At 38.7% G+C, this 21,008-nt stretch overlaps 1 protein-coding gene across 6 annotated transcripts in view; it reads right to left on the reverse strand.

Moving 5' to 3' along the window:
• Positions 1-13,280: 13,280 nt before the first annotated feature.
• LOC116549643 (cytochrome b5 reductase 4) overlaps positions 13,281-21,008 on the reverse strand; it is a 113,850-nt gene continuing 106,122 nt past the window's right edge. For 5 of the 6 annotated variants that reach the window (XM_032275364.1, XM_032275361.1, XM_032275358.1 and 2 more), the window contains one exon: positions 13,281-13,878. In XM_032275364.1, the coding sequence (XP_032131255.1) occupies positions 13,824-13,878 (55 nt within the window). In that variant the 3' untranslated portion in view covers positions 13,281-13,823. The remainder of the gene's footprint in view (positions 13,879-21,008) is intronic. The other variant, XM_032275362.1, reaches the window with a different exon arrangement.

A 21,008-nucleotide genomic window follows, 5' to 3' on the forward strand; every position in this document is an offset into this window, starting at 1 on the left:
ACATTAGCATTTCAAAACATACTACAGAGCTATAGTAACCAAAACAGCATGGTACTGGCATAAAAACAGACATATAAACCAATGAAACAGAATAAAGAACCCTGAAACAAATCTATACATATACCGTGAACTCATTTTTGACAAAGGCTCTAAAAACACACATTGGAGAAAGGACAGTCTCAGTAAATGGTGCTGGGGAAAACTAGATATCCATACACAAAAGAATGAAACTAAACACTTACCTCTCCCCATATACAAAAATAAAATGAACTAAAAATTTAAATATAGGACCTCATACAATGAAACTCCTATAAGAAAACATGGGAGCAAATATCCAGGACATTGATCTGGGCAAAAATTTTCTTAAGTAATGCCCCACAAGCACATACAGCCAAAGCAAAAATGGATAAATGGATAAATAATTATCGAGTGAAGGAAGCAATCAACAAAATGAAGAGACAGTCCATACAATGGGAGAAAATATTTGCAAATTGCCCATTTGACAAGGGAGTAATAACCAGAATATATAATAAGCACAAACAACTCAATAGGAAAAGCATCTGATAACCTAATTTAAAAATGGGCAAAACATTTGAATAAACATTTCTCAAAAGAAGACATAATAATGGCAAACAGGTATATAAAATGGTGCTATTCTATCCATCTACTATTAAAGGATAATGAACATCACTGATCATCAGAGAAATGCAAATCAAAACTGTAATGAGATATCATCTCACCCCAGTTAAAATGGCTTTGATCCAAAAGACAGGCAATAACGAATCTGTTGAAGATATGAAGAAAAGGGAATCTTTGTACACTGTTGGTGGGAATGTAAATTATTAAAACCACTAGAGAGAATAGTTTGGAGGTTCCTCACACAACTAAAAATAGAGCTACCATATGATCCAAAAATCCCACTGCAAGGTAATTACCACCCCCCAAAAAAAATAAGATCAAGATATTAAAGAGATATATGTATTCCCACGTTTATTGAAGCACTATTTGCAATAGCTAAGATTTGGAACCAACTTAAGTGTCCAATAACAGACAAATGGACAAAGAAAATGTGGTACATATACATGATGGAGTACTATTCAGCCATAAAAATGGGAGACCCTGTCACATGTCACTTGCAACAACATAGATTGAACTGGAGGTCACTATGTTAAGTGAAATATGCCAGACAAAGAAAGACAAACTTTGCAGGTTCTCACTTATTTGTGAGAGTTAAACATTAAAACAATTGAACTCCTGAAGATAAGAGAAAAGAAGGATGGTTACCAGAGGTTGGGAAGGGTAGTGGGGAGATTGGAAGGAAGTGAGGATGGTTAATGGATACAAAAAAAATAGAAAAAAAAAATGAATAAGACCCTGTTGTACTAGTGTTTCATAGCACAACAGGGTTACTATTGTCAATAAAAATTGTACATTTAAAAATAACTAAGAGTATAACTAAATTGTTTGTAACACAAAGGATAAATGCTGGAGGTGACAGATATTCCATTTACCCTGAGGGGATGATTATACATTGTATGCCTGTATCAAAATATCTCATATACCCCATACATATATAAATCTATGTACTCATAAAATTTAAAAAAGCACTATATAAATATGAGCCATTATTATTAAAGATTTCATGGCCAAGAGAACATTTAGAAGTAAAAACACCTCCAAGAATGTTGCTCTACATCTCACAGAACACCTTGTGCACAAATGTAAAGCCTTCCTCTGCAGCCCAAGCTTTTATGTTGGGGCTTGAGGGAACCAGTAGTTATCTGAGAGAGTCATTCCAGTGCAATAGGACAGAGCTCCATGGTTTTATTACTGAGTGCACAGGTGACACCTTCTCATAGGGCTTATGAATCTGTGGTGTACTCCTCCTGAAACAACCTTGAGTGCAAGGAACCCTGTCTCTGGTTTCCTTTGCCACTTCCTAACTAGGTGAGGGAGAGCATACCTTCTTCTAATGGTTTATTGTGCAGAATTTCCACCCAACAAAAGTTTAGAATAATAAATTCAATATTTTAAAATATGACAAGTATGTATATTAAAAAATAACACACAATATATAAAATGTAACAAAACCTAGATGCTGTGTAATTATTTTGTGATTCTTTTCCTCAAGTAGGTGGCTATTCTGAGAATTGCCTGTGACAATTCTTATACAAATAAAATAACTTGCTCAGAATGTGGAAACCCTCAGCATAACAAATGCTTGGATGTTTTACTAAATTTACTAAAAATTTCAGAAGGCTTTTCCTTTATACATGTTTCAAGAGCATCTGCAGAGCACAAATAACTGCTTTTCTCAGCATGTTTTAAATGAGGAAACAGAATTGTAATGCAGCATTGTCTCTCTCTCTCTCCAATTTTATCTCCATCTACTCTTCTTATTTTAAGGACATCTACACAGGCTGACTCTAAATAGACACTACAATAAAACAGTCCCCTTGCTGTTCCAATTACCATGGGCTAAGATGGCTAATTGGAAAATCCTATGTCAGAACATAAACTCTGAATCTGAAAAAGAAAGTTGTACTCCAGTCTGGGCAACAAGAACAAAACTCCGTCTCAAAAAAAAAAAAAAAAAAAAAAGATAAAAAAGGAAATTGTACCATTGAAATAGAGTGAAAAACTTCCAGGACTACGGAGAGCTGAATGTATTCATGAAGTTTGCTGATCCAATATCAAGCAGAACAGAAGTTAATTGCATGGACTGAACTAATAGGATACTTAAATACTATTTTATGACTTGTTTATAACATTTGCTGATTCTTTTTCTTCTGTTTGTCAGAGTCAAGAATACTTTCTCTTCTTTTAACCTATTTATAGCTTTTAAAAATTGAGTATACTCTAATGAGCAAGATGTAAAACGTAATTCATTTCTACCTAATTTCTCCAAAATTTGGAAACTATTTGTGAGTATTCGGAACTTATGGCAATATAGTTATTTGCATAAGTTCAACAAGAATTTGTTTTCTTTCATAACTGGACATAATTGGAGACATGGTTATTTTGTAAAGCTTTTGACTGGAATGACATAGTTTCAGATGGCCTTGAGAAAATGATGCTGACTTATGGAATTGATAAAAGCCCCTTAGAAAAGCTGGCCTCATACCTTGTCCTTTACAAGGTTCTAACTTCTGGTGAGTAAGCAACATCACTTTCTGACAGGTCTAGAAACCCCAAGTTTTTTTGGGACCTCACAAAGAGAGGAATTAACCCAATTCATTCAGGTATTGGTGGGCACAGATAAATCCTTGGCTGAGCTTGAGGCTTTTAAAAAGGTCTAATCTTAGGTTTCTTATGGAAAAGTTTCCAGCAAAACTTTTTTTTTTTTTGAAGAGAGCCTATATGGCAAATGATTATTCTTGATGCACTTTAAGCAAATAATCAAGTCAAGCATAATAAAACTTATTTTACAAATACATTGGTACTACTCTCATTTTGTCTTTAATAAAATTGGGGAATTGGAGAGAAAAATTACATTTCAAAATAAACTACAGTACACCTGTTATTATTAATAACATTCTAGGCTTGTCCTGTGTTTTTCCATTTTTATTATTTTCTGTAATTTGGGCTGAATCCTAAATTTTCTGTAGCTACAAATCGCCAAAATAAAGTTTCACTTTCTTTTCCTTTTTCCAGATTTGAAATCACTAAAAAAAAATTAAGCTGCACTTTTCTTAAAGCCCTGTGAACTGAAGCTCAACAGCTTAAACTTCAATGGAAAATAACAGCAACATATTTATATACATAAACCATTTCATACCTGCCTACTGATAATAGACTTCAGGGTAATATGGCCTATATAGTTTTCTAGGATTGTTCTCCATTTTTTGTTTGTTATTTCCTCCTTTTTTCTCTGTTCTCTTTCTCCCTTACTGCCCCTGTTTTTGTTTCATGGGATGTGGTACTTCACAATCTACTAAAAATGAGCTTGCCTAACAACCTGGGACCCATCCATCCAGGAATAAACTGTCATAGTCATAAGAGATCAGGTGAAAGCCAAGGCCAGAGACTCATTTCTTTTAAAATACCTTCTCTGAAAGATTTTAAAGTGAAAGGGAAGATAAATGTAAAAGGAAAATAAAAACTTGGACACCAGTTCACTGTGCCAGAAGGAAAAAATTAAGCTGAAAGTTGTCATGCAAGATACAGCCTTTCCTTTTGTTCCTAAGTAAATAGCTACATAGAAGAGGATAAATATCTCCACAGGTAGCTACTCTATGTTTACCTTATCTTATGTAAAGTGCTCATTTACTGAATACCTAACTGACTACTTCTCTACCTGTTCCTTTTCTCCTGCAACATTCTGCAGCCTACTTTCCCGCTTTGAATATTGAAGCTTTTAAATTCACCTTTGGAGAAAGGCACAGACCACAGACGATTTCTATGACTTTGTTTTTTTCCTCTGGGCATGTCCTTAACCTTGGCAAAATAAATTTACAGATCGATTGAGACCTGCCTCAGATACTTTTTGGTTTATAAAGCAATGAACAAAATATACTAAAACATGTAAGTGATTTGTTTCTCCTAACCTAGCCAAGCTTATGCAACGTCTGTATGTTCTTTGCTTCATGGCTAGAGTAATGACTTTCATGGTTTAATGTGTGTATTATTGACCAAACTTGAAGTTGTCTCATCTTGAAGTTGTGGCCCTATTTGTTATTACTTGCTTGCCTTTCAGGTCTATCTGCTCCAAAAATTCTCCCAACTATGTCACCGGAGTTCTTCCTTGTTTCAGTTATTCACACATCGACTTCAAAGTTGCTGCAAGTACTATTACTTATTTTGCATTTTTATTAGGGTCAAACCTAAATGGACTTATATCTCTAAGCTTATTCTTGAATTAAGCACTAACAACTGAAAATGCACATGATTTTATCACAAATTCGAAGAAAATATCACAAAACATATCTGACCAAGCTCTTGTATCCAGAATACATAAAGCTTACAAGTCAATATGAAAACAAACAATCCAATTAAACATAGGCAAAAGATTAAACACATACCCTACAAAAGACAATACACCAATAGCCAATGAGCACGTGATAACATATTCAACCTGGTTAGACATCAGATAAGTGCAAATTAAAACCAATGAGAAGAGCTTTGCTCTTCCTCTAGAATCCTTGGAATGATATTCCTCTTTTCCTTATATTTTTGTATTATGCTAGGATAAATCCTATTTTGGATTTTAAAAATTTACTTAATTTTGAATGAGGAGTAACCTTGCCCTGATCTTTTCAATAGACAGGTATACAAACTGTCTTAGGCCCTATTCTTTTGCCTGTTTGTGTGCTGTTCCAGTTCCTTTTAAGATTTATACCTAGATGGTTCACATGCACAACTCCTAACTCAATTTCCAGTGTTTTTTTTTTTTTTTTTTCCTTTTTCCCTAGCATGGATTATTTAACATATGATTTTCTCAAGCCTGGTTTTCTCACATTCTGAAAAAAACTGAAAGCATCAACATTGTAAACCCTTGGCATACACTGCTAATAACCCTCTTGTTCCCGTTTCCCCTCACAGAACTTTACTTGTGGAAACTACAGCTTCCAGGACTCATGTTGCTTCTGATAGTCTTCCACCTGGTTCATACACAATTATTTTGCGGAGTTAACAATCTTTAGGTGTCAAGTGCTAGTGAATAAGACAGAAACTGTGATTGCCTTAAAAATGTCTTACAAAGAAGAATAAAATTATCATTTTCTCCTTTGGAAAGATCTTGTTGCCCGGTGCAGTGATTCACACCTGTAATCCGACAACTTTGGGAGGCTGAGGCAGGTAGATCACCTGAGGTCAGGAGTTTGAGACCAGCCAGGCCAACATGGTGAAACTCTGCCTCTACTAAAAATACAAAATTATCTGGGTGTCATGGCGTGAGCCTGTAATCCCAGCTACTTGCTGAATCAGGAGAAATCACTTGAACCCAGAAGGCGGACGTTGCCGTAAGCCAAGATGGTGCCATTGCCCTCCAGCCTGGACAAAAAGTGAAACTCTAAGAAAAAACAAAACAAAACAGGAAAGATCTTGTGTGGTCTGACTGAACCATGAGGGAGGTAGTACTGTGGACCTTTGATTGCATGTCACAGCCTAGTTCTCTAGGAGTTGTACTTGGTGAAAATTCTTCTCAAACTTTAGTAACAGTTTGATCAACAGAGCTAATTTTAATCCAATTTATCCCAGAAATATTTAAAAGGAAAATACAGAGAGACTGGAGACCAGATGACAATTTTTTTTATTATGCATTTGCATCATTTCACATCTTCAGAATAGCAATACTAATACAACCACTGCCAAAACTACTGAAATAGTTTAGCATATATCTATACTCTTTGAACCCTTATTTCGTTTTAGTTCTACAAGTTTAATATTCGCCACCAATCCTTTTATTGATGACTCACTAATCTTTCTAGTTGTTTAAAGCTTCTTCTTTTGTAGACTCCTTAGGAAAGCCTTTGGAAGACAATATTTTTCAGGTTTTTGCATTCTATACTGGTTTATGCCTTATGTTCACAATTAAGTTTTGTTGGGTGTAAAATCCTTGGCTCACATTTTTTTTTCCTTCAGGATATCAAATGTGGTACAACACTTTCTTAAGGCATTAGCCATTGCTGTTGAAAAATGTTGTAATAATCTAATTTTCATTCCAAGTAATTATTTTTGTTTAGGTAACTAAAGGCTTTTGTTCAGTAATTTTACTAAAAATTCGTTATCGTTCAGTAATTTTACTAAAAATTATATTAATGTTGGTCTTTTTGGATGAATATTCTCTGTTGTGCTCTTTCAACATTAATTTCAATTATTTTTGTTAACTTCAAGATGATTTTTCATTAAGCAGAGTTTTCAGTATTCATTTCCTTTGCTTTGATTTTTATCTTCAAGGACTACTGTTATTCATATGTTCAATATTCTTTATCTATCTTCAATATTTAACACTTCCTCTAGAATCCTTTTTATTTTTTAAAAGATTAACATTTTTTCACTCTTTTCTTCTTATATAACATTTTCTCGTGTTCTTTCTAGTTTAGTGTTAGTATCCAAAACGCTTTTATATCTTATTATCTTTATTGAGATACTGTTCAAATTAGATACAATTCACCCATTTAAAATGTACAGTTCAATATTTTCTGGTATATTCATAAATATGTGCAACCACAGCCACAGTCAACTTCAGAACATTTTAGCATTTCAAAAAAACACCCTCCCAACCCTTTACAATGACCTCATGGTCATTTGTAGATACACCGAGAGTGGCCCAAAAAAAAAAAAAAAAAAAAGTCATCTGACATAACACCTTATTATCTCCTACTCCTGTATTCCCTGAGTAACCATTTAGTTACTTTATGTCTCATAGATTTGCCTATTCTAGACATTTCATAGAAATAGAATCATACATGTGCTGTTTTGTAACTGGCTTCTTTTACTCAGCACAGTGTTTTCAAGGTTCATTCATGTTGTAGCATGCATCAGTACTTCATTTGTGCCAAATAATACTCCATTTTATGGATACATTCTATTTTGTTTATCCATATATCCATTCATTGGATGTGTATTAGTCTGTTTTCACACTGCTGATAAAGACATACCCGAGACTGGGAAGAAAAAGAGATTTAATTGGACTTACAGTTCCACATGACTGGGGAGGCTTCAGAATCATGGTGGGAGGTTAAAGGCACTTCTTACATGGCGGCAACAACAGAAAATGAGTAACATGCAAAAGCAGAACCCCCTGATCAAACCATCAGATCTCATGAGACTTATTCACTACCAGGAGAACAATATGGGGGAAACTGCCTCCATGATTCAAATTATCTCCCACTGGGTTCCTTCCATAACACATGGGAATTATGGGTGTACAATTCAAGATGTAATCTGGGTGGGGACACAGAGCCCACCCAATCTCATGTCCGCACACTTCAAAACCAATCATGACTTCCCAGCAGTACCCCAACATTTTAACTCATTCCAGCATTAACCCCAAAGTCCATAGTTCAAAGTCTCATCTGAGACAAGGCAAATCCCTTCCACCTATGAGCTGTAAAATCAAAAGCAAGTTAGTTACTTCCTAGATACAATGGGGGTACAGGTATTGGGTAAATTCAGCCATTCCAAATTGGAGAAATTGGCCAAAACAAAGAGGTTACAGGGCCCATGCAAATCCAAGATCCAGCAGGGCAGTCAAATTTTAAGGCTCCAAAATGATCTCCTTTGATTCCAGGTCTCATATCCAGGTCACTCTGATACAAGAGGTGGGTTCCCATGATCTTGTGCAGCTCTGACCCTGCGGCTTTTCGGGTACAGCCTCTCTCCTGGCTGCTTCCACGGGGTGGTGTTGAGTGTCTGCAGCTTTTCCAGGTGCAAGGTGCAAGCTATAAGTCGATCTACCATTCTGGGGTCTGGAGGATGGTGGCCCTCTTCTCATAGCTCCACTAGGCAGTGCCCCAGCAAGGAATCTGTGTGGGGCTCCAACCCCACATTTCCCTTCTGCACTGCCCTAGCAGAGGTTCTCCATGAGTGCCCTGCCACTGTAGCAAACTTCTGCCTGGGAATCCAGGCATTTCCACACATCTTCTGAAATCTAGGTAGAGGTTCCCAAACCCCAATGCATGACTTCTGTACACTCACAGATGCACCACCACATGGAGGCTGCCAAAACTCGAGGCTTGCACCCTCTGAAGCTATGGCCAAAGCTCTACACTGGCCCCTTTCAGCCACAGCTGGAGTGGCTGGGACACAGGGAACCAAATCCCTGGACTGCACACAGCACAAGGACCCTGGGCCCTGCCTACAAAGCCATTTTTTCCCTCTGGGTCTGTGATGGGAGAGGCTGCCACAAAGGTCTCTGACATGCCCTGGAGACATTTTTTGGGGTCTTGGTGATTAACATTTTGCTCCTCGTTACGCAAATATCTACAGCCAGCTTGAAATTTTCCTCAGAAAATGGGATTTTCTTTTCTATCGCATTGTCAGGCTGCTAATTTTCTGAACTTTTATGCTCAGCTTCCCTTTTAAAACTGAATACCTTTAACAGCACCTAAGTCACCTCTTGAATGCTTTGCTCCTTAGAAATTTCTTCCATCAGATACCCTAAATCATCTCTCTCAAGTTCAAAGATCTACAAATATCCAGGGCGGGGCAAATTGCCACCAGTCTCTTTGCTAAAATATAACAAGAGTCACCTTTGTTCTAGTTCCCAACAGGTTTCTCATCTCCATCTGAGACCACCTCAGCCTGGATTTCATTATTTATATCATTATCAATATTTCTGTCAAAGCCACTCAACAAGTCTCAAGGAAGTTCCAAACTTTCCCACATTTTCCTGTCTTCTGCTGAGCCCTCCAAACTGTTCCAATCTTTGCCTGTTACCCAGTTCCTAAGTTGCTTCCACATTTTCAGATATCTTTTCATCAACACCCCACTCTACTGGTACCAATTTAACATATTAGTCCATTTTTACACTGCTGATAAAGACCTACTCAAGACTGGGAAGAAAAATAGGTTTAATTAGACTTACAGTTCCACATCACTGGGCAGGACTCAAAATCATGGTGGGAGGTGGAAGGTACAGCTAGTGCTCGACTTACAACCGCGATTGGGACCGGCAGACCGGTCGTAACATGATTTGGTCATAAGTTGAGTAGGCTATATGTACAGTTGAAATGGTGCACATGGAGATGGTAGTGCTGCCGGAAGCTGGTCCGCACTGTAGTACGCCCAGCTGGGCAACGATTGCGCTGCCAGACGCGGAGCAGTCGTGGCTTGCGATTGTGGTTGTAAAGTTGAATGGTCGTAAGTTGCATAGGTCGTTAAGTCGATCAATACCTGTACTTCTTACATGGTGGCAGCAAGAGAAAATGACTAAGATGCACAAGTGGAAACTCCTGATAAAACCACCAGATCTCAAGAGGACATTTATTCACTACCTTGAGAAAAGTATGGGGGAAATTGCCCCCATGATTCAAATTATCTCCCACCAGGTCCCTCCCACAACATGTGGGAATTATGAGTACAATTCAAGATGAGATTTGGGCGGGGACATAGATAAACTGTATCAGGATGTTTGGGTTGTTTCTACATTTTAACTCTATGTATGACGCTGCACCCAAGATAATGTCTCCCATGAATGGGGCCTATGTATCAAAAGGGAACTTTAGCAAAGAAAGTAAACTCATTTTTGAATTTTCAGATCACTCTGGCATTATGTTTTGAGGTCTGCTAAACTTGCAATACTGGGTGAAGATGACTTCACGATAAAACCAATGTTGAAAGACCAAGAGACTGAAACTAGTTGAGACTTCATTTTTCCTTTATAATTTATTTGCCACAATGTTAAATACTGTAGACCATACAGAATCTGTTTTTTTTTTTTTTCCTGCCTCAAAATGGGGGTCTGTTATCAACAGAGTCAGCCACAACCTGGTTTAGGACAAGCTTGCATGGTTGAGAGGGTAGATCACAGAGCAGGTTGTACCCACGTCTTTGCCAGCATAATGAAGTTGACTCTTCTGGGGTGAGAAAGCTCCTCCTATGTTCTGTTACATTAAGGCAAAAGGTGAGGGCCCATGGCAAGGTCCCCTAACCAGATAAAACCTAATCATCTTATCTTAGACAAATTTCTCTGTTCTTTTTATAGCATATAGTAGACCAAATGTGCCCATCAAAGATGTCAACACCCAAATGCCTGCAACCTTTGAATATTATATAGGAAAAGGAACTTTACAGCTGTAATTAAGATTATAGATCTTAAACTAGGAACACTACCTGGATATCTGGGTGGGTCCAATATAACCATGTGAGATCTTAAAAACAGTGAACTGTTACTTCTCTTACTAGGGCAAGAAAGATATGGCAGAGGGGAATTCAGAAAGACTGAAAGCATGAGATTCACCTGCCAATGCTGAAGGGGGCCACAAGGAAAGCATGAGAAGGAATTGGGTAGATTCAAGAAACAAAGACTAGCCCATAGCTAACAGCCAGCAAGGAAATGGGGAACTCAGTCCTACAACTGCAAGGAACTGAAATCTACCATCAACCTAAACGAGGTTAAAAGAACTCTTATCTAGGGACTTCCCTTTAGATCCCCTAGCTAAGGCTCAGCTCAGTTGACAATCTGATTTCAGCCTTGTGAGGCTTTCAGCAAGGGACCCAGTTGAGCCATATTGAGCCTAGATTTGTGTGTCATGGAACTATGAGATAATAAATGGGTGTTGTTTTAAGCTACTAAGTTTGTAATAATCTGATCTAGCAGCAATAGAAAATATGTAAACATCTTTTTTAAAGCAGAATTTGCAAGCAAATGTGACTTTGAGCATAATTCTTTTTCTTCATTGCAAATATGTGATGTAAGAGTCTTTGAGTTATTTGCTTGAGAATAACAATGATAAGCTATACTCCCATCTATGCTCTGCAGTATTTGGTTGTATTACCTGGAAGACTGAGGCTCTTTCTAGGGATTTTTTTCTCCAAGTCCTTCTAGAGTAACTTGGAATGGAGAATAAATTTTAGAACAGACTGCAGCATGAAGACGAATTATCAGGCTACTGTACTAATCCAGCTGAGGGATGATAGGACAGTAGGTTAGCTGGTATGGAAGAGTCAGACTAGAGATGGGGACATTGATGTTGATCCCTAATAGTTGTAGAATGGCTTACTAGGTGGATGGTGGGGTGGTGTGCAGGAGGTAAATCGATACTGAAAACTGAAGCTTAGCTGATTATCAAATTAATGACTCCTGTTTGGGAATTATTAACATGTAAGTTCATAAAATCATGTGAGTGGAGATTAGAAGGAGACACTTATGGATTTGTTTTAAAATATAAAACTTAAAAGGAGGAATGAGGAAGCATTACAAATAAGAGATTAACAGGAGATTCTGTTGCTTGGGACTGGAGAGAGAGAAAAAAGGAGGGTTAGAAAAAATGAGAAAGATGCTGGCTAAGTTAGATTTCATTGATTCACTGCAAACAAACTAAAAAAAAAAAAGTGGTACATCGTCTTTTTTTGTATTAGTCCATTTTTACGCTGCTATAAAGAACTACCTGAGACTGGGTAGTTTACGAAGAAAAGAGATTTACTTGACTCACAGTTCTGCATGGCTGGGGAGGCCTCAGGAAACATACAATTATGTAGAAGGCAAAGAGGCAGCAAGGACCTTCTTCATAAGGCAGCAGGAGGTGGGGAGGAACTGCCATACTTTTAAACCATCAGATCTCATGAAAGCTCACTCACCATCACGGGAACAGGATGGGGGAAACTACCCCCATGATCCAATCACCTCCCACCAGGACCCTTCCTCAACATGTGGGAATTACAATCTGATATGAGATTTGGGTGAGGACACAGAGCCAAATCACTTTAGCCTTAGATGGGAAAAAAGGAAGCAGTGAGAAGGCATGAAACTAGAAAAAGTTCTTATTAGCTACCAGGGAACACTGCCAGCCCAGGACAGCTAGATTCCTGTCTTGTGAATAATAATGATGGTGGAATTGGCTACAGAAGACAAGAGGCACAGAAAAAAAGTGACAGTGTACAACCAGCCATCTGCACTTACGAAGCTTCACAAGCTGGGTGTCTGTAACTTGGGGAATATTAATATTGTGTCCCTCTTGAGTGTATTACTAATTCAGTGAAGATTTAGCTATTTATAAAATCATTTACAGATAAATTGGAGACTCTTTCCATCCACTATTTTTGTGAAAACACTGCTGCTATACCAAGACTGAAAAATCCTAGTAGCTTAGACAGTTGCTACCTATGCAACAGTTTCCTCATGAGAAGCTCACAATGACTATTCTTCAAACCCTTTGCTGATCTGAATCTCTTTAAGTATTTGAAAGTTGCACAAGGCAGCAGGGTGAAAAAATAAGTCGCCCACACACAAGAACCTAAGAGGGTTCCCTGCTGATCTACCAGCTGTGGAGAAAGCTGCCAACCAGGGAAAGAACCATTCAGGACAGAATGTTCCTCATTTTCCCAGCTGGCTTAGAGGGACTAAAAACGAACTAAAATTCAACCCATTCCAAAGCACCAAATAATTTTAGGCTGTGGAACTAGATATTACACTGTCATTCTCTTTCCTAATGCCTTTGTTTTTGGCTAAGAATAAAAATAGCTATCAAGGTTCCCTCTCTCAAGCTCTGTTAACACCCCTCATCCAAAGGTGCATGTGTGACATGTCTCTAATATATTTTATTGCTGCCTTTTAAAATTTCCCTTATGATACTGGCCCAATATTGTTGCATTCAACCACACTTCTACCACAAAGATTAAAAAGAACTTAAGTATGATTTTATTCTATTCTGCATCAATGCCATACATACACACAACAATGTTTGTATCACTTAATAAGTTTTAACATTCTATGTTGTAATAACAAGGACATAAATGATCATTTCCTGAGTTAACAGTGCAATGTAAAATTTAATCTGTATTGCTAATAAGACATTTTACAGCATAGAAATGTGATCAAAGTGATCATTTACTTTATCGTGTCATAAAGCACAAGTGCTTACTGTAGAACAGTGATACAATTTATATGGCAAGAAAATTTGTGATTCATAACAAAGAATCCTGTATGTATTTGTTGCCATGATTAACTTTCCAGGTCAAATATTAGTAGTAAAATAAGTTATGGTACATAAAAAAGCCAAGAAGTTACCTGTACTTAAGGAACATTTGATTTCATTTAAGAAACTGAAGCCTGGATTCTAGTTAACCTTTTATTATGTACAAAAATGTTCTCTTAAAAAACCCTAAGCAATCACAAATTTAGATAAACTAGCAGAATAAAGGATAATGACAGCTCTTCATTATGCTGTAAAACTATGGATCTCATTTTTGGAAAAGTTGAGATCATGCAGCAACCTGAAAAATAAAAAGCACATGTTTCTTAGGGAAATGTTTTAAAATGAAGAAATAAGAGTACTTTACCACCGTAATCATGATGCTTTTTCATCTTCCCCATTTACTATGTAGTTTTTTTTAAAAATAAAAAAACACTTCTAAAAAAATCAGTGATTAGTGACTCCTAAATATCATGAAACATCTAATCAGTGTTCAAATTTTCAACTATCTCATAACTGCCATAATTTTAAAAATAGTTTGTTTGAATCAAGATCCAATTAAAATTTACTTATTGTGATTGGTTCATAAGTCTTTTAGGTATCTTTTAATCTATAACATCCCCCAGATCCCCACTCCATCCTGCAATTTATTTGTTGACAAAAATCAGATATTTATCTGTTGAGTCTCCTAAAATCTTCATTTTTCTACATCCCTGTGGTATTCCTTAATGTCTCTACATCCTCATATTTTCCATAACTTAATAATTGGATCTAGAGGCTTGATCAGACTCAGGTTCAAATCTTTTTGACAAGACTATTTGATAGGTAATGTTCCTCTATCAGAAGGCATATAATAAACGGTTGCATCTCTTTTCAGATGTTAGCTACCATTATGGTCTATGTATAGATCCACTAGTTCATTAAGCACTGCAACTGGTGATATTCTACTTCTATCATTCTTTCTTCATTAATCAGGTGAAGAATCCCATAAAGAAAAATATCTGCTCATTTATTATGTGTTTATTCAGTAGCATGGCTCATATACCAAAGGCAGAATAAATGTTTGATTTTTCTTCCCCTTTATTCACCAGTTTTCAAAGAAAGGAGTTAATTCCCCTACCATTCTAACTTCAATCTCCCCCTACTGAACAGGAAATACAGAAATACTGCATATTCAACTGGGAAAACAATATAGTAACTACTTTTTTTTACTACTTACTTTATTATATGTAGTCACTTTGCCAGGCACTTCACATGTTTATGTATTATTTATTCATTTTTATAGATAAGTATACTAAAGCTTAGAAAGGTTAAGAACTGCCCTAGGACACCCAGCAAATGATTGTAAGATGCTTGTAAGTGGTAGACCTGGGATTTAAACCCCAGCTGGCAGCTCCCAGAGGGCATACACATACTCACACAAAGGGCCAGTAGGGCACAGGAGTAGAGGGCCATGCAATGGAGTAGTATCTGGGCCTCTCAGTATCTGGGCCCACCCTACTATTCTGTCCCGTTCTTCGAGGCAGCAGCTTCACTCTAGCCAAACCAGTCTAGTCTTATATATCTGCATCCCTGATGCATCTGCTAGTTCTCCCTGCCTGTACTAACCCCTTCTCCATCTCTCCTGACTGGTAGGTTTTAGTCCATTTGCAGTGCACATGACTTTTTTTGACAATGCAGCTCCTGTCTCTCCAACACACACATTGCTAGGTAAAAGTAACATGACCTTCTCTGAATTCCCACAATACCTTGATTTTATCTCTAGTAAGATATTTATGGTGCGCTGAGTCATACTTTATTTATCAGTATGATAAATAAATAATAAATAAATTATTATTATAGTTTCTAAGACTAGAGAGCATGGTCCTTTAGAGCAGACACTGTTTTACTAATTTCTGTAATAAATTGCATATTTAGTGGATAAAAGAACCATTACTAGCCAAGTAATGATAAGCTGCATATATATACATATATAAATAAAATAGGTTTCTGAGTCTTTTTCTGCTATCACATCATACAATTTGACAAATGTTAACCAAATATGGAGAATATGTCTGGGATGGCTATATTTATAATATCTATATAGCCAGACATGAGATTAACTTTGGAGCACTCTAGGAGTGGACATAGCAAAAAGACTCATTTTTCAGAACAGTAAAAACTATAGTAAGAAACCCATATAATTGCCAATCAAGAAAAATATACCGGGAGGATGCAAGGTGGCCGTTTAGGAACAGCTCAGGATTGCAGCTCCCAGTGAAAGCGCAGAGGGTGAGTCGACGCCGCATTTTTATTGCCCATAGACTAGGCAAGTCCCAGGCAGAGGAGCTCCACAGGTCACCAGAGTGGCTGTTTCGGCCAGTGAGGCTGTGCCGGCTGGCTCTACTGCTTTGCCCCGTGCGGCTGCTTTGTCGGCACCCCGGAGCAGCGGTTCTCTGTACAAAATACACCGGTCCGGCTGCCCTTTTGGCTGGCGATTGGAGCCAGGGGAAGTCGCCCATTCGTCTGTTTAAAAAGGGGACTGAGTAGAGAACCAGGACAGTAGAGTCCAGGGCAAAAAAAAAAAAAAAGCGCCACAAACCTCAGTGCCGCTGTTTAAGCGAGTGCAGTGAGTGGCCGCAGGAGAAAACAAACAGACCCCGGTACCTCTTCAACAGGCGACTGGAACACCAACTTAAAAAAGGCTCTGAGGCAGGGAGCCAGGCGATCAGGCTCGGCTGGTCCCACCCCCACAAAAGAACAGCAACCAGGAACTCTGGATTGAGAGTTTCACAGCAAGTGCAGCTGAACCCGGGACGGTCCAGCTCTGTGGGGGAGGGGCGTACGCCATTACTGAGGCAACCCACCACTACGGAGGTATTCAGCCAATGCCGAGGCAGCCCACCATTGCCAAAGGCAACCCACCACTGCAGAGAGACTCTGCCTCAACAGAGGCAGGCCACCATCGCCAAGGCAGTTCTAACTACACCCATATAAACAGGACTGCAGGGAAGTTCACTCAGCAGCTGTGCGGAGCCCACAGCAGCTCAGCAAAGCCTCTACAGGCAGACAGTGACTAGGCTGCCTCCTTGCTGGGCAGGACAGCTCTAAAGGAAAAAAAAAAAAAAAAAAGACAAGGCAGCAGCATAACCGAAACTCATAAAGCCCTAAATCCCTGGGACAGAGCACCTGGGAACAAAAAGCAGTTTATGAGTTCTGCTACAGCAGACCTAAATGTACCTGCCCAGCAGCTCTGAATCAACAACAGAGCTCACAGCTCACCATTTGAGCTCCTATAAAGAAGAGACTGTCTCGTCAAGCAGCTACCTGACCCCTATATATCCAAAGAGCCACCTCATAAAGGAGAGATCAGAGACACTAGGCGGGTATCCTTCTGGGACAAAGATAGCAGAAGAAGAAAACTGGTAACAACCCTTACTGTTCAGCAGCTGCTGCAGGTGAAGCCCCGGCAAGCAGGGCCTGGAGTGAACCTCAGCAGACCTACAGCAGAGGGGCCAGGCTGTCAGAAGGAAAACCAAGAAACAGAAATAACCTCATCATCAACAAACAGAACATCAATCTGGAAGATTTGAGACCCAATCTGAAAGTCAGCAACTACAAAGTCGACAGGTGGATAAATCCTTAAAGATGGGAAGAAACCAGTGCAAAAAAGATGAAAACACCCGAAACCAGAACACCTCTCCTCCTACAAGGGATCACAACTCCTCACCAGCAAGGGAACAAGGTTGGATGGAGAATGGGTGTGATGAAATGACAGAATCAGACTTCAGAAGGTGGGTAGTAAGAAACTTCTGTGAACTTAAAGAACATGTTCTAACCAAATGCAAAGAAACTAAGAACCTTGAGAAAAGATTTGACAAAATGCTAACGAGAATGGACAAAATAGAATGGAATATAAGTGAATTGATGGAGCTGAAAAACGCAACACGAGAACTTCGCGAAGCATGCACAAGTATCAACAGCCAAATTGACCAAGCAGAAGAAAGGATATCAGAGGTCGAAGATCAACTCAACGAAATAAAACGGGAAGGCAAGACTGGAGAAAAAAGGGTAAAAAGGAATGAACAAAATCTCCAAGAAATATGGGACTATGTGAAAAGACCTAATCTACGTTTGATAGGCGTACCTGAATGCGACGAAGAGAATGAATCCAAGCTGGAAAATACTCTTCAGGATATTACCCAGGAAAACTTCCCCAACCTAGCAAGGCAGGCAAACATTCAAGTCCAGGAAATACAGAGAACCCCGCAAAGATATTTGTCAAGAAGAGCAACTCCAAGGCACATAATCGTCAGATTCACCAGGGTTGAAATGAAGGATAAAACACTAAGGGCAGCCAGAGAGAAAGGTCGGGTTACACACAAAGGGAAGCACATCAGACTCACAGCAGATCTCTCAGCAGAAACCCTACAAGCCAGAAGAGAATGGGGGCCAATATTCAACATCCTTAAAGAAAAGAACTTTCAACCCAGAATCTCCTATCCAGCCAAACTAAGCTTCATAAGTGAAGGAAAAATAAAATCCTTTGGGAACATACAAGTACTCAGAGATTTCGTCACCACCAGGCCAGCTCTACAAGAGCTCCTGGAAGAGGCTCTACACATATAAAGGAACAACAAGTACCAGCTCAACTAAAGGGCAAAACACCCAGCTAGGATCAAAATGGCAGTATCAAATTCGCACATAACAATATTCACCCTAAATGTACATGGACTAAATGCCCCAATCAAAAGACACAGACTGGCAAATTGGATAAAAAGCCAAAACCCATCGGTGTGCTGTATCCAGGAAACCCATCACACATGCAAGGATACACAAAGCCTCAAAATAAAGGGATGGAGGAAGATTTACCAAGCAAATGGAGAGCAAAAAAAAAGCAGGAGTTGCAATTCTCATCTCTGATAAATTAAACTTTAAAGCAACAAAGGCTTCATCCCGGGGATTGAAGGCTGGTTCAACATACGCAAGTCTATAAACGTAATTCACCACATAAACAGAACCAAAGACAAAAACCACATGATTATCTCAATTGATGCAGAGAAGGCCTTTCACAAAATTCAACAGCCCTTTATGCTAAAAACCCTCAATAAGCTAGGTATCGATGGAACGTATCTCAAAATAATAAAAGCTATTTATGACAAACCAACAGCTAATATCATAGTGAATGGGCAAAAACTGGAAGCATTCCCCTTGAAATGTGGCACCAGACAAGGATGCCCTCTCTCACCACTGCTACTCAATATAGTATTAGAAGTTCTAGCCAGAGCAATCAGGCAAGAAAAAAAATAAAGGGCATTCAAATAGGAAAGGAGGAAGTCAAATGGTCTCTATTTGCAGATGACATGATTGTATATTTAGAAGACCCCATCATCTCAGCCCCAAATCGCCTGAAACTGATAAGCAAGTTCAGCAAAGTCTCAGGATACAACATCAATGTGCAAAAATCACATGCATTCCTATACACCAATAAACAGACTTAAAGAGAGCCAAATCAAGAACGAACTGCCATTCACAATTGCCACAAAGAGAATAAAATACCTAGGAATACAACTAACAGGGAACATAAAGGACCTCTTCAAGGAGAACTACAAGCCACTGCCCAATGAAATAAGAGAGGACACAAACAGATGGAGAAACATTCCATGTTCATGGTTAGGAAGAATCAATATCGTGAAAATGGCCATACTGCCCAAAGTAATTTACAGATTCAATGCTATCCCCATCAAGCTACCAAAGACCTTCTTCACAGAACTGGAAAAAATCACCTTAAACTTCATATGGAACCAAAAGAGAGCCCGCATAGCCAAGTCAATTCTAAGCAAAAAGAACAAAGCGGGAGGCATCACACTACCGGACTTCCAACTATACTACAAGGCTACAGTAATCAAAACAGCATGGTACTGCTACCAAAACAGAGATATAGACCAATGGAACAGAACAGAGTTCTCGGAGGCAACACAACATATCTACAACCATCTGATCTTTGACAAACCAGACAAAAACAAGCAATGGGGAAAGGATTCCCTGTTCAATAAATGGTGTTGGGAAAGCTGGCTAGCCATGTGCAGAAAGCAGAAGCTGGACCCCTTCCTGACATCTTACACTAAAATTAACTCCAGATGGATTAAAGACTTAAACATAAGACCTAACACCATAAAAACCCTAGAAGAAAATCTAGGCAAAACCATTCAGGACATAGGTGTAGGCAAGGACTTCATGACCAAAACACCAAAAGCATTGACAACAAAAGCCAAAATAGACAAATGGGACCTAATCAAACTCCACAGCTTCTGCACAGCAAAAGAAACAGTCATTAGAGTGAATCAGCAACCAACACAATGGGAAAAAATTTTTCCAGTTTACCCATCTGACAAACGGCTGATATCCAGAATTTACAAAGAACTAAAACAGATTTACAAGAAAAAACTAACAAGCCCATTCAAAAGTGGGCAAAGGATATGAACAGACACTTTACAAAAGAAGACATACATCAGGCCAACAAACATATAAAAAAATGGTCATCATCACTGGTCATCAGGGAAATGCAAATCAAAACAACATTGAGATACCATCTTACGCCAGTTAGAATGGCGATCATTAAAAAAATCTGGAGACAACAGATGCTGGAGAGGATGTGGAGAAATAGGAACACTTTTGCACTGTTGGTGGGAGTGTAAATTAGTTCAACCATTGTGGAAGACAGTGTGGTGATTCCTCAAGGACCTAGAAATAGAAATTCCATTTGACCCAGCAATTCCATTACTGGGTATATATCCAAAGGATTACAAATTGTTGTAGTATAAGGACAGGTGCACACGAATGTTCACTGCAGCACTGTTTACAATTGCAAAGACCTGGAAGCAACCCAAATGCCCATCGACGATAGACTGGATAGGGAAAATGTGGCACATATACACCATGGAATATTATGCAGCTATCAAAAACGATGAGTTTGGGTCCTTTGTAGGGACATGGATGAACCTGGAAACCATCATTCTCAGCAAACTGACAGAAGAGCAGAAGATCCAACACCACATGCTCTCACTCCTAGGTGGGTGTTGAACAATGAGAACACATGGACAGAGGGAGGGGAGCACTACATACTGGGGTCAGTTGGGGGAAAATAGGGGAGGGATGGTGGGGGGTGGGGAGCTGGGGAGAGAAAGCAAGGGGAGAAATGCCAGATGTAGGTGATGGGGAGGAAGGCAGCAAATCACACTGCCACGTGTGTACCTATGCAACAATTTTGCATGTTCTTCACATATACCCCAAAACCTAAAATGCAATAAAATAAATGAGGAAAAATAAATAAATAAAAAATAAATAAAAATAAAAAAATTAAAAAAAAAAAGAAAAATATACCACATGCATTAAGATGATGAGGATAAGGAAACCAAAGAAATTAGTCCCAAATGAAAGTCACAAGGGCAG

This window comes from Sapajus apella, unplaced genomic scaffold, assembly GCF_009761245.1.
Source record: "Sapajus apella isolate SASKATOON/1434 unplaced genomic scaffold, GSC_monkey_1.0 scaffold6, whole genome shotgun sequence".
NCBI classification, from domain to species: Eukaryota; Metazoa; Chordata; class Mammalia; order Primates; family Cebidae; genus Sapajus; species Sapajus apella.